Source organism: Ambystoma mexicanum, chromosome 14 (genome assembly GCF_040938575.1).
Source record: "Ambystoma mexicanum isolate Mex_15411 chromosome 14, UKY_AmexF1_1, whole genome shotgun sequence".
In the NCBI taxonomy this organism is placed as follows: domain Eukaryota; kingdom Metazoa; phylum Chordata; class Amphibia; order Caudata; family Ambystomatidae; genus Ambystoma; species Ambystoma mexicanum.
The window spans coordinates 546,332,908-546,347,498 of record NC_090940.1 but is presented as its reverse complement, the minus strand read 5'-3'; the positions used below and the strand labels follow the sequence as shown (position 1 = coordinate 546,347,498).

The following is a 14,591-nucleotide window of genomic DNA, read 5'->3' as shown; positions in this document are numbered from 1 at the left end:
CCACAAAGTTGCTCTGTACAACATGATGTCATGCTCTCGTTGTGACATCATGTGTCTTTGTTTCCATCCGCCGTTATAGATCAGCCGTCTTATTGCCACGTCGCCTTACCTTTACCATGATTCGTAGTGAACATGCCTGCTCAGTTGTTTGGTAAGTTGTTCCTGATAGTTTAACTTTCTTTCCACCTTTTATGACTTATTTGGTACTGATTAAGTTTCCGTTGGATTACTTGTAGACTTCTCGTGATATCTGCTTCCTCTTTATAAGAACATCGGGTACCCGCCATATTTGGAGGTGAGGATTATTTGGTGAATCTAATAATGATTTGATTTATACTGGCTATTTTCCCTGTTGACACAAGTGTTTGGTTCACTTCTAGGTTTTCTAGATAAATATTCTATCACTGTGGACACGTTTTTGTATAACGCCAGACCTTGTGAGGTAAGCTTGGGAACCCTTGAATGGTTGATCTTTGAGTCGATATTTAATCACACTACTTTAAACTTTGTCTTTTTATTTCTTTTTTTGTATAGACTTATGTTAATGTTAAAGGATATTTCTACTGTGCACTATCACCACCGGAGTGGTTCCCTGGCGCTCTGGCGGCTCTGAAAAGAGGAGGGGGCGTGGGGGAGAGTTAATGGGAGTAAGCGGGAAAAGTGCCAGAGAGCAGTGATGTGCCGTTGGCAGCCTCAACACCGTGAACACCGCTCACTGGGCTTGGGGTGTTTTGTTGTGCGAGTCTGTGTGGTTTGTTTTGTTGTTGTGGTGTAGTGAAGTTTGTGCAGGTTGTTGTGCTGTAGGGTTGTGGTGTTTGGTTAGAGTTTTAGAGGTGTATGCGGAGGGGTGAGGTTGTTGGTGGGTTGGTTATTGGTATCGCTGTCTGGAAGCGATGTGCTGAAATGTCCACGATCATTCCAGGTGTGGCCTGGGCACATCTCTGTATTTCTGTCTAGAACCAGCATCCAGCGATATTCATAATCCTTCCTTATATGAGGCCCATCAGTATTCACAACTGTCTAAATTCGGCCCCTGCCCACATTTTAAGCCTGTCAGTATGTGAGGCGAGGAAGTGTTCACAATTCCATCGAAATCTGGCATATTCTATCCAGATATGGCGATGGTCGGAGTTCACAATCCGATCCAGCTGGACATGCCGTTCATGCAGGCTACTGCTCATACCCCATCCCAGCATGGCACATGCCAACACCTGCAATTACGTCCAGGTGTGGCAGCCATCATTTCCAGCTCTGTCTGTGCCCTGCTCAATCCAGCGTTCACAACTCCATCCAAATGTGCCTACTGCCTACACTCTGAATTCCATCCGAATGTGGCACTTGGTAGTGTTCATGGAGTGGGCGGGGTTGCTAGATGGAGTTGGGCCGGGATGCTAAGTTCTGTCCTTAATAGGGTTGTCGCTTGCCGTCTTCCGCTTCTCGGCATCTCTTTGGTTATTTTCAAGGTTTCTCTTAGGTTGCAGGAAGGGGTTGGGCAGGGATGCTAATTGTGTCCTATTACACCTAGCATCGTCTATCTTATGATAACTGGTTGGAGGAATTTGAATTATCTGATTTAAAATAAACATACATGATTGTTATGAAATATAATTTTGGCTTATTAAATTAAATTCTTAATTGGACCGTTTCTATAATTTTAGATTGAAACATGAATTTCTGAAGTCGTACTTTTTGATATGCTCCTGAGGAAAGGATGAATTCCCAAAATGCATTGAGTTGTAAATAAGGATTTTCCTTTTGATATGTTTGTTTGAACTTATTTTCAAAGATTCTTTTATCTGTTTTTCTTATTACTATATTATCCTTATTATACTTGTACATTTAATATATTGAATGAGGTGTATTTCTTCACTATACACTCTCAATATTGGTGTGCTTGCCGGTAACATTCTCTGTTTCTGCTTGGCTAGCATACCCATTTAGTGTTTTTGACCTTAGTTGCTGAACACTGTTACTTCAGTAAGGATATGTCTCTTCATATCCCTCACACAAGGACTGTGGACAAACCTCCAGAACACGAGCCATGAATCTGATAACTTGTAAACTTCACATTTATTGAATGACATTATTCCAGGACTTGTGTTGGAGTGGCAATTGTCTAGAGCCCCTTGCCTTTTTTCTGTTGCTTGTGTAGTCACTGACTGCTCTCTCTAGGTGATTGTGAGTGCACGCATCTCTATCACATGGTTTGCTTTAATTCTTTTATCAGACAGTGTCCATGATACAGTACCTACATGTTAAATACAAGTTCATGGGTCTAGTAAATGCTAGAGGGAAGCTCCTTTTGAAATGTTTTCTAAAAATAAACTACTCTTTTGAAAAGTTTCCATGTGTTCTTTTAAATGTAAAACCATTCAATGTCACCTTTTTATGCTTCATACTTCAAAGTGAGCATGTGGGTGGCATACAGCGGAAACCTTAAAAAAAAAAAAAACTTTTCAAATGTGTTTATTCTATGCTTCTGATGTGATAATACATTTTGTTTGAGTAGGATTTGTTCTAGTTGGTTTGTTTAAAGCTTTTTTTTATACATAGGTTACAACAGACTGACACGGACCAAGCAACAGAAACCTGTGTCACCTACAGTGAAACCAATGCACTAGATGAAGATGAGGAGAATCTGCAGAAAGCACTTGCTCTGAGTCGACAGGAGATTGACATGGAAGATGAAGAAGCAGATCTGCGCAGGGCTATTCAGCTTAGTATCCAAGGTGTGTAGTCCATGGTCAATCGTCTTCCCTAGTAATGTGTCTAATTATCAATCCTTATATGTAACGCTCCTCTTATGGTGTCATTTGTCTTGGTGTCTTGGAGGATAGCTCAGGGGCAACGTGCTCGCCTTGGAAGCAAGACAACACGGAGCAACACGGGTTCCATCCCCGGGTCCGCGCTTAAAAACCTCTGGCTGTTACGCACGTTATAAATAACATATATCATATATGTTGGGTACGAAACTCCCCTTTTCTGACCTGAGCGAGCACCTAACATTTTTGCTGGATTTTGAGGGCCATGGCCTCTTTTTCTCCCATTGAGGCTTAATTCAAAACCTCACGAACTGCAAATCTATCTATTATGCGCTGTCTAGGTAGCGCTTAAAGCTACCATATCGGGTATACTCCAATGTTCCCCATGATGCCCCTGAGACAATATTTGCACTCTAAGTTTGAGTTTCTAAGTTACAGACCGGTGTCGGCCTTTTACCAGGCTGTACCGCGGAGGAGCCCTTTTACTCCAATGGTAGACATAGCTCCCCGAAAATGAGCAAGCTGGCTGGCTGGTGTTTTTTCAATCCTGCAGCTGGCTTTGTTGCTGTAGTGGAGTTTTCCTAAAGTCCACTTCAAGCAACAATTTATAAAACGATCCCAATGGTTTTTCGATCCCCAACTCTTAGTATCAGTCTGTGCTACTCATGCAACCTTGGTAGAGTGGCAGAGTAGCCAGGTAATAAGAGGAAGATTTGATCTGTAGGTAAGTACACTGAACCTACTTAGTAAGGCAATTCAAAGAAACACTTACACAATAATGTATATAAAATATATATTTATTATATTTATACAAAATGTGTCTTTAAATACTTGGCACATATAACCAAAACACACAAGATTACTTTTAGGTACTTTTCAAAGGCCAGTGCTTAGTTTGTAGTTGCTTGCGGTTACAATTATTACTGCGTTTAACACTATTGACAATTCTACCGTTTTATCAGTACTACCGCGCACTCGCGTAAGAGAAGAAATACTGTCATTACATTTAGTTGGCAAAACAACTTTTTTGGAAGGAAAACAGTTGGATAGTCAAATATTAGAGCTTAAGGTTCTAGAGACAATTTCTGTGCACATTAAGGCTTTCAAAGTCCAATTCGCAACACTAGCTAAAAGGCCGTTCGGAGAGGTTTCAAAGTCTTGTAAAGCAGTAGAACAAAGAAAACTCCTGTGGATACCTTCTATTCTCTAGTTCAAGGATGCTAAAAGATTAACACAATGTTGGAGACCATGTTAAAGGACTTGCAGAAGGGGCACAAGCAGCACATTGGGTCAGAGGGAAGAGGGGGCATCCTGTACACCTCTATGTGCACTCAAGCGACTTCGCGGATCAAGGTAAGCAATACCTTTTCTCCCCACAGTACCTTAGGTTAGAAGAAATGTTCATGGCTGGATTCTCCTCGATGTGGCAGAGCTGGACCCAACCTCCAGATACCTTGATCTGGTGACAAAGGGCAGGACAATGGACAGGATCTCTGAGCAGCAGTCTTGAGAGGGGACCTCTGGCACAGATTACTTAAGCTTCTCTAATCAATCTGCAGTTTTGGCACCTTTTCTGCAGCACCAACAAAGTACACAGTTTGCCCGGTAAATATTCTTCGATTCCTGTAGTCCTGCACTCTGGTAAGGGGACTTGGGTCAGTCAGAGTGTCTCTGGAGGTTCACCTGGAGCTCAGTAAAGACTTTGACAGATTCAGCCTTTCTAAGACGAAGCAGTTCAATTGGGTCGGAGGTCTCCTGGTATTCGGGGTCTGCAGCTCTGGAAAGTCACAGGACCTTGGGAAAATGGCTCTGGTTGTAGTTTGTCTCAAGGCTGGTTGGTCCCACCAGCCAAAGGGAAGGAGTCATCCTTTTTGGAGCTCCTCTGTCGCATAGAAAACCAGGTCAGGACAACAGTGGTCGCTTCACGGTGTTGCAAAGGGTCTGCAGACATCTTTGCTAGTCTTCGGTTACTTCAGTTTCCAGTGGTCGACTTGCCTTTCACCTCAGGAACCTCACCTTTTATTCAGTTTCAGCACACACTCCTCTGCAATCTCTCTCTGCAGTTTACAGAAAGGGCGGGTGGCTGTCCAATCAGGACAGCCAGAGCCCCCGTGGGAGCTGGTTCCATTCAGGCACTCAGGCAGCCAAAAAGCAGGGGAGTGAAACACTCCTCCCCCTTTCCTGCATGTCGGACAGTGGTGCCTATGCGGGGACACCCAAGGGTTCCCGTCAAAGACAGACACACACAGACACACCCTCTCCCTCCTCCCGGAATGCTACAAGAAGGGCTAATAAAGAACAACCACACTAGAAATGGCAAAAAAAGAAATGAGCCATCAAGTTATTACCTAGGTGACCCTGCTGTGCCTAAACGAGATTGTGAACACAGTCTGCAGTAACAAATAACACAAAAGTTGGTAGAACACGTCCACTGCGACCAACCATAATTAGGATGTTGTATCTATAACTAAAAAGTCACAGGAGCAGAGAAGTATCCCTCTATCCTTAAGAACAGTAGTAAACATAAAGAAAGAATCTCAAAGGAGAACCCAAAGGGTTCCCAGCAGTTGCCTTAACACAGATGTCTTAAGAGATATGGAGTAAAGTAGACTCCATAAGAAAGTTAGTACATACAAAAGAGAGTTCCAAAAGTCAGAGCTAATAAGAATGAATGAGTGGAAAAAAGGCTACACTAATTTAGGATAGAAAGAAAAAGGTCCAGAAGTAAAGCAAAAAGTGCTGGGGGTTCTTGCTAGGAGAAGGGGGTTAAGTAAAAAAAAAATGATAAATCTCCATATCAGTTGCCCATCCAGCTATTTTTGCAGTGGAACCACCATGTTTGGCAGTTAACCTACATACCCTCAAGACTCTGAGCTCACAAAGGCAGCCCTGTCAGACTGTGAACTGGTTCCAACTGGGCGAGGGTCTGCCAGCCACCCCATTTCCCATCCCTTAGATCCCTAGCGTATGCGTGTTAAACAGGTGTGAGGCTGCCCCCACTGATTGGGATAGTACAAAAGGGTGGAACCCCAACTCGCATGGGTACTGGTAGATTAAATGGCTTACAAATAGTTGTTCCCAAGAGGATCACTTATATCTAGATTCAGGGATCAAGTCCTAAAAATTAAAGTGGGGGGACTCATCAACAAACGCAATGGGATGTGACATCACCAGTAATTAGCATATGCACATTTCATTAAATTGGCTTTGCATAACCACCCAATTTGAACAGGACGAATGACATTTGCCTTTCATAAAATCAGCACACACACAAAACCAAGAGAGGCTATTTTCTTCCAATAGGGTTTTTGAAAACGTTAAAGGTGTGCATGTTTTAAACACCAAGAACAAATGCTTCCCCTGGGACTTGCAGCACCGAAATGGGACATTTCACCTTTAGTTGTTCATTATTTTTCACTGCAGTGGTGAAGTGTCCGGCCTGTGAAACTGATGACTGGGGTTCGTTCCCCGAGGTCGGCTTTGATTCATAAATTTCAAAGAGGACATTCAGTGTTGCTCATTTTAGCTAGGGGGGAGGGGGCGGCTGTGTCCACCCTCTGAAACAAGTGGGTGGACTCCGTCCCCCCGCGTGTACCCTCGACTTGAGCCCTGACTAGATTTCTGAGGCTTGTGGAATCTGCTTAGATCACATGCTGTGCATAGGCCGACATCTAGTGAAAGCTGCGAGTATTAGTTTGTTTTTCGAAACTCAAAAATGGGCGTCGACACAGGGCGTGCCGGTAATACTATCCCTAGTTTGATGTCCACTGTACCCATGATCCCTCACACGTCTAGGACCCTCAGATTGTTTTTTTCCGCCATATTGGTCGGAAGCATCCCGCAGAGTTCCCTGGATTTAGCCATAATTTTGCAAAATATCCTATTTCCCCATTTCCTCCATCCCAATATCGAGTCACCAAAGTTCGACGCTCGACGCCGGCCCGGAGAAGAATACAACCGTCGAGAGCTGCACAACAGACTTTGGGCCTTGGAAGGCCTCTGGCCCATCAAGTAGGGAGAGTGGGGGGGTGGTACATACTCTACACTATATATATATATATATTTTCTTATATATTCCTACACACACTAGCCCGCTGCCACAGTTTGCGTATGGGGGGTAACCCTTTCCAATTTTGCCCCAAGTGCAACCGCAAGTACCCTTGGGTTGACAGACACGCCACCTGTAACCTCTGCTTGCAGAGGGACCACCCCGGGGCAAACTGCAGAGCGTGTAGTCGGTTTAAGCCGAAGACTCTAAAGGACTGTTCGATCAAACGTTGGGCCCACCACGCCAGGCAGAGAGGCCATGGAAGCAGAGGGAGCCTTCGGTGATGGCAGCGACGCTGTGCTATCGGACGGCGAGGGCAACGTGGCATCGAGAGACAGCCAAGCGCAAGTCCCCCGACCTCGGAAGGTTGTCCGGCAGGGCAGCTATCGGGAACACCCCTGGCAACACGAGCGCTACCCACACCACTTCCACTAAATACTCGAAGTCCAACCGAGACTCGACGCGAGTCGAGTTCCCGGAAAGAGGCACACAGAGAACAGTCCACCGAATCGGTGTCCTCTGGGCGTTCTCTATCAAGATCGCCGCATCACACCAGGCAACCATCCACTGTTGCCAAGAGTGCCTCGCTCACTAAAGTAACGGAGGTTCGATCGTCGGAAGACAAAGCGGACCACCATCCCCTGGTCGCACTCCAGGAGTCGGCGTCAGCAGACCGCGTGGCGGTTACTCCTGTGTCCCGACCTCCACACTCTAAGGAAAGGGACACTACCCCTGAATCTCGACGCCAGACGTCGAAAATCTCCGAAAAGGTGAAAACACCAGGGAAGCACTCTTCCACTCATGGGGAGGGGGGAAAGCAGCAGAAGAAACATTCTCAGCCTTCATCTGCACCACAACATAAAGACAGGTCACAGTCTTCTGTAAAAATATCCAAGACCCCTGTACAATGCCATAGGTCCAGTCAGGATATAGCAGGGAATCCCTCCAAGGAAAGGGTAATCCCCAGCTCTAAATAATGGTCAAGTGAGGATATAGACAGTTATGTCTAGAATGTCATCCCTAGCAGACTTGCCAAGAATCCAGAGCACTTCCTCTCCTATACCCCTGACGGGGCTGCTCCCTCAGGGTCTAGGGACCCGCAACACCCTGGTAAGAAACCTTGAGTTGAGGCGCCAATGCAAAGTCGGTCTTCTGACCCTTTCTACGTACAGCCATACTCTCAGTATGATGAGGATCCATTAAATGTAGATCCAGAATTGGCCACATTGGATGACCAAACTGGGATGGATTACTATGGCAATGACTAGGACCAAGAGGAGGACGAGGATGACCCAGAAGCCTACAGAGTAGACTCCCCAGTAGGCAAAGAACCTCCGGTTACCGACTCTCCTGTCGACAACCAACCTCTCTTAAATGAGGTTTTGTCTAGAGCGGCAGAACACTTCCGCATAGATACTCAGGGAGCACAGGAGGAGAGGGACTTTGCCGAGGAACTAGTGGGAGAAAAGAGACCTGTTGCCCAGGCCATCCCTATTCTCAAGTCTATACAAAGGAGAATAGACCCTTCCCTTCTCAATCCCAACCTCACCAGGGCAGTAAACCCCATGATCGGAAAACTGTTCAGGGCAGCCCTATCAGACCCGCTTTACAGAAGGGGGCAACTGAAACCTGACTCCCTGGTAGTGACTAATACCTGAAAGAGGGCGGGAACACCCCTATCATCATCTGAAGCTCCCCCCGACAAGGAGAGCAAAAAGATCTATGGGTTGGGAAGGAAGGTAGCCTCCACTTCCGCCTACCAAGCAAGGATTGCCAACTCCAGCACCCTGCTGGCGAGTTACAACTGCCATCAGTGGGAAGAAGTTGTGGCACTCATCGACTCCGGCCCGGAACCTTTAAAAAGCCAACTGGCACAGGTTGCGTCGGAGGGAAGAGCAGTGTCTGGTTGTATCCTTAAAGCAACCTTTGATGCCGTGGATAACGCCGGCAGGCTGATGGCAGAGAGCACTGTTATCAAAAGGCATGCTTGGTTAAGACTATCTGGGTTTAAACCCGAGACACAAGCATCCTTAATAGACAAAGCGGTGGAGCCTGATCTACTGTTTGGCAAGGCAGTAGAGGACGCATTAAAAAATGCCAAAGATGAGTACGAGACTCTCAAATCCATGGGCCAGATAACCAACAAACCCCCTAATCAAAAAGGGAATGGCAATTTTCGTCGCCCACGCGGCCAAAATTCACAAAGAGGCTCCAACTATTCCCAGGGGCAGGGTGCACCATGGAATAACAACAACCAGCAGTCTACCCAAAGTTATGGCAGGGGTAACAAAAGGGGACGCGGTAAGGGTAGATGCAGCCCCAATAAAGGCGGCGGAATGCCTCCCGAAAAGCAGTGACATTCCGTTCAGGGTCCATTCTCACACATCCCCAGTACGGGGACACATTTCCAACTTCACCCAAACTTGGGAAGAGATCACATCAGACAGATGGGTGCTGTCCACTGTGTCCACAGGATACTGCATAGAACTGTTAGAGCGTCCCCGAAACCACCCTCCACATCAAAAGGTACATTCCTTAGACCACCAGAAGATCCTCCTCGAAGAGATCGCCAGTCTTCTAGCAAAGGACGCGATAGAACTCGTCCCGGGACACCAGGTAAACAAGGGTATTTATTCAACTTACTGTAACGCTCACCTGATTCCCGTAGAGGCGCCGGTCTTGACTGGGCGTATACCGTATCTTCAAAGGTGATGTGTAACACACAGCTGGCTCTTTGGGCTGGACCTCTGTGCACTGTATGTCTTGCTCGAAGGGTAAGATGTCTGCAGATAGAAAATGTGGGATTAATGAACTGGGTTATTGAATGTCTCTCTCTTCTTCCCTTTCTCTTCTCCTGTAGAACCCCAAAGGTTAACGCTCTCACCTTAGGTAAGTGAACGCCGTGCTCTCCATCTGCCTCGAGGCAGGGTGCTGTAACCAGTTTCTTCACTGGATAAGGGGAGCAGGCCTCTTGACTTCAGAGGACTGCTGTCCGTCGTTTACTGCACGAACGGTAAGTTTCGAGTAATTCTAATGTCTTTAAAGTCTTTAGTAATGATGTCTCTTGTTTTGCAGGGTTCCGGCGATGGCGGATGGCGGGCTGAAGTGAGTTGAAGATGGAGCCCGTGTGATGAATAGAAGCGCCTGGAAGCACGTAAGTAAGCGCTTGTTGCCTGCTTCACGATGCGCTCTAACTGTCTTTTTATTTTGCAGGTACAAGTTCGGGGAGGCTGCAGGGTGCCGGAATACCCACTGGGTTAGATGTGGAAAGGAGTAATGGCACGTGAGTATTAAAGTTCCCCAATGTCTTTAAACGCACCTTGTTTTGTCTTTCAGATGCGGGATGCAGCGCCGAAGGCCTCCGGAGCGTGCGAAGAGTTGGTAAGCTTTTGTCTTTCAGATGCCGGAATGCAGTGTGAAGACTTCCGGAGCACACGAAGAGTAGGTAAGCCTTTGTCTTTCAGATGCCGGAATGCAGCGCGAGGCATTGGTGACAGCCGATGGACCAGGTAAGTGAAGAGCTGTCACTGAAGACCGTAATGCTAACCTGTTCTTTCTTGTCTTTATAGGTGTTGCTGAAGACTGGATTCAGAATGGTAAGCCTTTTTCCTTAGGCCCAGGATCAGATGCAGAAGCCACGATGAGCGTTCTGCTGCTGAGGATGCAGAATAACGCAAAGCAAGATTCATCCATCGGGTGTGGTTTAAATAGCCTCCTGTAGTGCTTAGGTATCTCCTTCCACAGCCACGCCTAGGTAAGAAAAGAGTTCCTGCTTTCCAGAAGAGTTCCAGTGTTCTGAATCTAGGGAGTGGCTCCTGCCCCACCCAACAGGAAAAGTAGTTCCAAACAGAAGAGGATCAGAGACTCAACTGGCAGGCAAGTAAGCAGCATGGTCTGCTGCAGGTAAATCCACCCAAGCATTATGAGCCCGGCGCTTCCAGCGCTGGGACTGGGCATATTTATGAGCCTGGTGCCACTGGCGCCAGGACTGGGTCCAAAAGGTCCCAATTGGGACTGGTTGGCACTCGGAACCTGGGTTATGGATCTGCTTCCAAGGGAGTTGGGAAAACCCTGACCTTTTGGAAGCAGAGATCATGACAGTACCCCCCCTCAAGGCCCCTCCCAAACCGGGCTTCTCCGGGGGTTTTGGCTTGTCAGGAAATGTTCGGTGAAATCTTTTGATTAGGCGAGGAGCGTGGACATATTCAGCAGGTTCCCAGGATCTCTCTTGGGGGCCGTAGCCTTTCCAGTCAATTAGGTAGAATAGTTTAGATTTGGAGATCTTGGAGTCCAGAATGCTTTTGACTTCAAACTCGAGTTCTCCATCAACTAGGATAGGTTTTGGAGATTTGGTTAGTCGGGTTTGAGGTTGCACGGGTTTTAATAGAGAGACGTGGAAGACCGGATGTATCTTCATGTGCGGGGGCAAGTCCAACTTGACCGCTACTGGGTTTACTATGGTAGTGATGGAATAGGGACCAAGGTATCTTGGGTTGAATGTGCGTGGCCCTTTTAGAGGTAGATATTTGGTGGATAACCAGACTTGATCCCCTATTTGATATTGAGGGGCTTCCTTCCAATGTTGATCTGCTCCTTTCTTGTATTGTTCTTTAGCCCTTTGAAGGTGAGAAACAGCTTCCTTAAAGGCTTGGGTGATTGTAGAATGCATGTAGTCTACTGCTGGTGTTTCAAGATCTTGGAGGGGATCCAACTCCGAGGTTCGAGGGTGACTGCCGTACAAAAGAAAAAACGGGGTTTTTCCAGTTCCCGAATGGACAGAGTTATTGTAGGCATATTCGGCTATCCAAAGGATGTCTTTCCAAGTTTTTTCAGTTTGTTGCAGCATGAAGCGTAAATAATGTTCCAGAGTTTGATTGGTCCTCTCGGTTTGTCCGTCGGTCTGAGGGTGGTGACTGGTCGATATTCTCACATCAATTTGAGCCGACCGACAGCAACTTCGCCAAAAATGAGAAATAAATTGACTACCTCGATCTGAAATTAGAACCGAAGGAAAACCGTGGAGTCGGACGATGTTTTCGAGAAATTCTCGGGCCAGAGTTGCTGCTGTTGGCAAGCCTTTGAGCGGAATGAAATGCGCCATCTTGGAGAATAAGTCCACGATTACTAGAATCGTATTGTATCCGGAGCATGGAGGTAGATCGGTGATGAAGTCCATAGAAAGCGTATGCCAAGGGCGAGGTGGGATGTCAATAGGGCGTAAGAGGCCTGCTGGTCTTTCCTTTTGACTCTTGTTTTGGGCGCATACTCCACAGGACATTATAAAGTCTCTGATATCTTTTTTCCAAGACGGCCACCAGAAGTAGCGCTTGATCTTTTCTGAGGTCTTGGCCATACCGGGATGTCCTTCCATTAAAGAATCGTGATAACAAGAGATTACTTTTTTCTGTAAATCTGTGCTGGGTAGGTATAATCGTTCTTGGAAATACAATAAGTTGTCCTTTACTGCAAAGTCCTTTCCCTGCAGATGCCAATTCTGTATGTCTGCTGGAGTTACAAGTTGCCTGGCTTTATCCTTAACTTCCTCTATGGATTCTGTGGCGATTACACCCAGAATTCTTTGTTCGGGAATGATAGGTACAGGTTTAGGATTGATCAAATGTTCTTCCACTCCCATCCGAGAAAGGGCATCAGCTTTACCGTTTTTTGTACCAGGTCGATAGGTAATTATGAAGTCAAACTCGGCAAAGAATAATGCCCAACGGAGTTGTCTAGAGGATTGGGCTTTTGCGGTTTTCAAATATTACAGGTTTCGGTGATCCGTAATCACAGTAACGGTGTGTCGGGCCCCCAGCAGATAATGCCGCCAAGCCTTAAAGGCAGACTTGATAGCCAGAAGTTCCTTGTCAGTAATCGTGTAATTGATTTCAGGAGGCGAGAATTTGCGGGACCAAAATGCCACGGGATGCAACTGATTGGTTACTGGGTCCTTTTGTGATAGAACTGCCCCCATGGCAAGGCTTGAAGCATCAGTTTCCACGATGTAGGGAAGTTCGGGGCGAGGGTGTTTTAAGATTGGTGCAGAGATGAATTTAGTCTTCAAATCCTGGAAAGCTTGTTCCGCCTCGGTAGACCATTCAAAACGTTTGTTTTTCTTTAACAAGGCAGTGATGGGCTGGACTATTCGAGAGAATTCGGGGATAAACCTGCGGTAAAAGTTAGCGAAGCCTAACATGCTTTGCACAGCTTTTACGGAGGATGGTGATGGCCATTTGAGAACTGCATCGACCTTCTTTGAATCCATACGCACTCCGCCAGGTGATAATATGAATCCCAAAAATTCAACTTCAGTCACGTTGAAAACACATTTTTCCAACTTAGCGAAAAGTTTGTGTTGACGCAATCTTTCGAGGACCATTTTCACGTGTTTCCGATGTTCAGATTCCGATGAAGAATAAACGAGGATGTCGTCAATGTAAACAACAACACACACATCTATGAGCTCTCTGAGGACATCGTTCATAAAATATTGAAAGGCGGCCGGGGCATTACAAAGTCCGAAGGGCATGACCTGATATTCAAATAGCCCATACTTGGTGCGGAAGGCCGTCTTCCATTCATCGCCCTCTTTTACTCGTACCAAGTGGTAAGCTCCTCTAAGATCCAGCTTTGTATATATGCATGCTTTTCTGACTTGGTCCAGGAGTTCAGGGATCAAAGGTAACGGATATCTATTCTTAACGGTGATCTGGTTCAGGGAGCGATAATCTATACAAGTTCTAAGGTCTCCTTCCTTTTTTGGAACGAAGAACAAAGCTGAAGAAGCAGGGGACTTGGAAGGACGAATAAACCCATTTGCCAGGTATTGATCCAGGTATTGTCGAAGGTGAAGGTTCTCAGGCTCGGTGAGGGCATAAATTCTACTACAAGGAGGAGTAGATCCAGGTATCAGGTCGATCTGGCAGTCATAAGACCTATGAGGAGGTAGAGAGTTAGCCTGATCCTTCCGGAAAACATCTTGGTATTCTAGGTATTCGGGAGGTAACTGCGGAGTCTCTGAAGAAATTGCTGCCAGTGCAACACCAGGTGGAGGGTGACAAGTAGAGACACATTCTGGAAACTGGACCGTTCTTGCTCGCCAATCGATCAGAGGATTGTGTTTCTCTAACCAAGGTATTCCTAGAATAATCTGAAACTGAGGGGCCTTGATCACATCGAACACGATCTTCTCATGGTGTCCATCTTGACTTACTAGCGTCACTTCTTGAGTGGTATGCGTTACTGGCCCGGAGGCTATCTCCGTACCATCCACCGTAGTAATGACGTCCTTTACAGCCTTGGGACAAAGAGTTAGATTCATCCTCAAAACCATTTCATGATCCACATAATTGCCGATGGCACCGCTGTCGACGTAAGCTTCAATTGCATGTAATCGATCCGGATTATCAGGGCTAATGAGGACCATAGGTATCACGAAATGCGAGGTCACGGAACTGGTTTTCACGCTCGGCAAGAGGACCTCTATTCTTGTCGGGCGAGGTCGTTTCCCTGCTCAGAGTTTGTAACTTTGGTAACTGCAGCTCCTACTGCCTTCTTGGCAGGTTTCACCGGACAGTCTCGAAGAAAGTGCCCTGAGTTTCCGCAATAGAGGCATAATTGCAACTGTTTTCTCCTTTCCCGCTCCTTTTGTGTTAGAGGACCTTTCAGACCCCCTATTTGCATGGGTTCCCCGGAGTCTACTCCTTTGGAAGGAGTTGGCGGTTTGGAAAATACTCGAGCATCAAACTTGGAACGATCGGCCTTCCTGTTCTGCAGTCTGTGAT

The 14,591-nt window shown here is 46.4% G+C and overlaps 1 protein-coding gene across 7 annotated transcripts in view; it reads left to right on the top strand.

The window, feature by feature from the left end:
* Nucleotides 1-14,591, top strand: part of ATXN3 (ataxin 3) — a 616,356-nt gene that overhangs the window by 520,364 nt on the left and 81,401 nt on the right. For all 7 annotated transcript variants that reach the window (XM_069637843.1, XM_069637844.1, XM_069637849.1 and 4 more), the window contains one exon: nucleotides 2,554-2,729. In XM_069637843.1, the coding sequence (XP_069493944.1) occupies nucleotides 2,554-2,729 (176 nt within the window). The remainder of the gene's footprint in view (nucleotides 1-2,553; nucleotides 2,730-14,591) is intronic.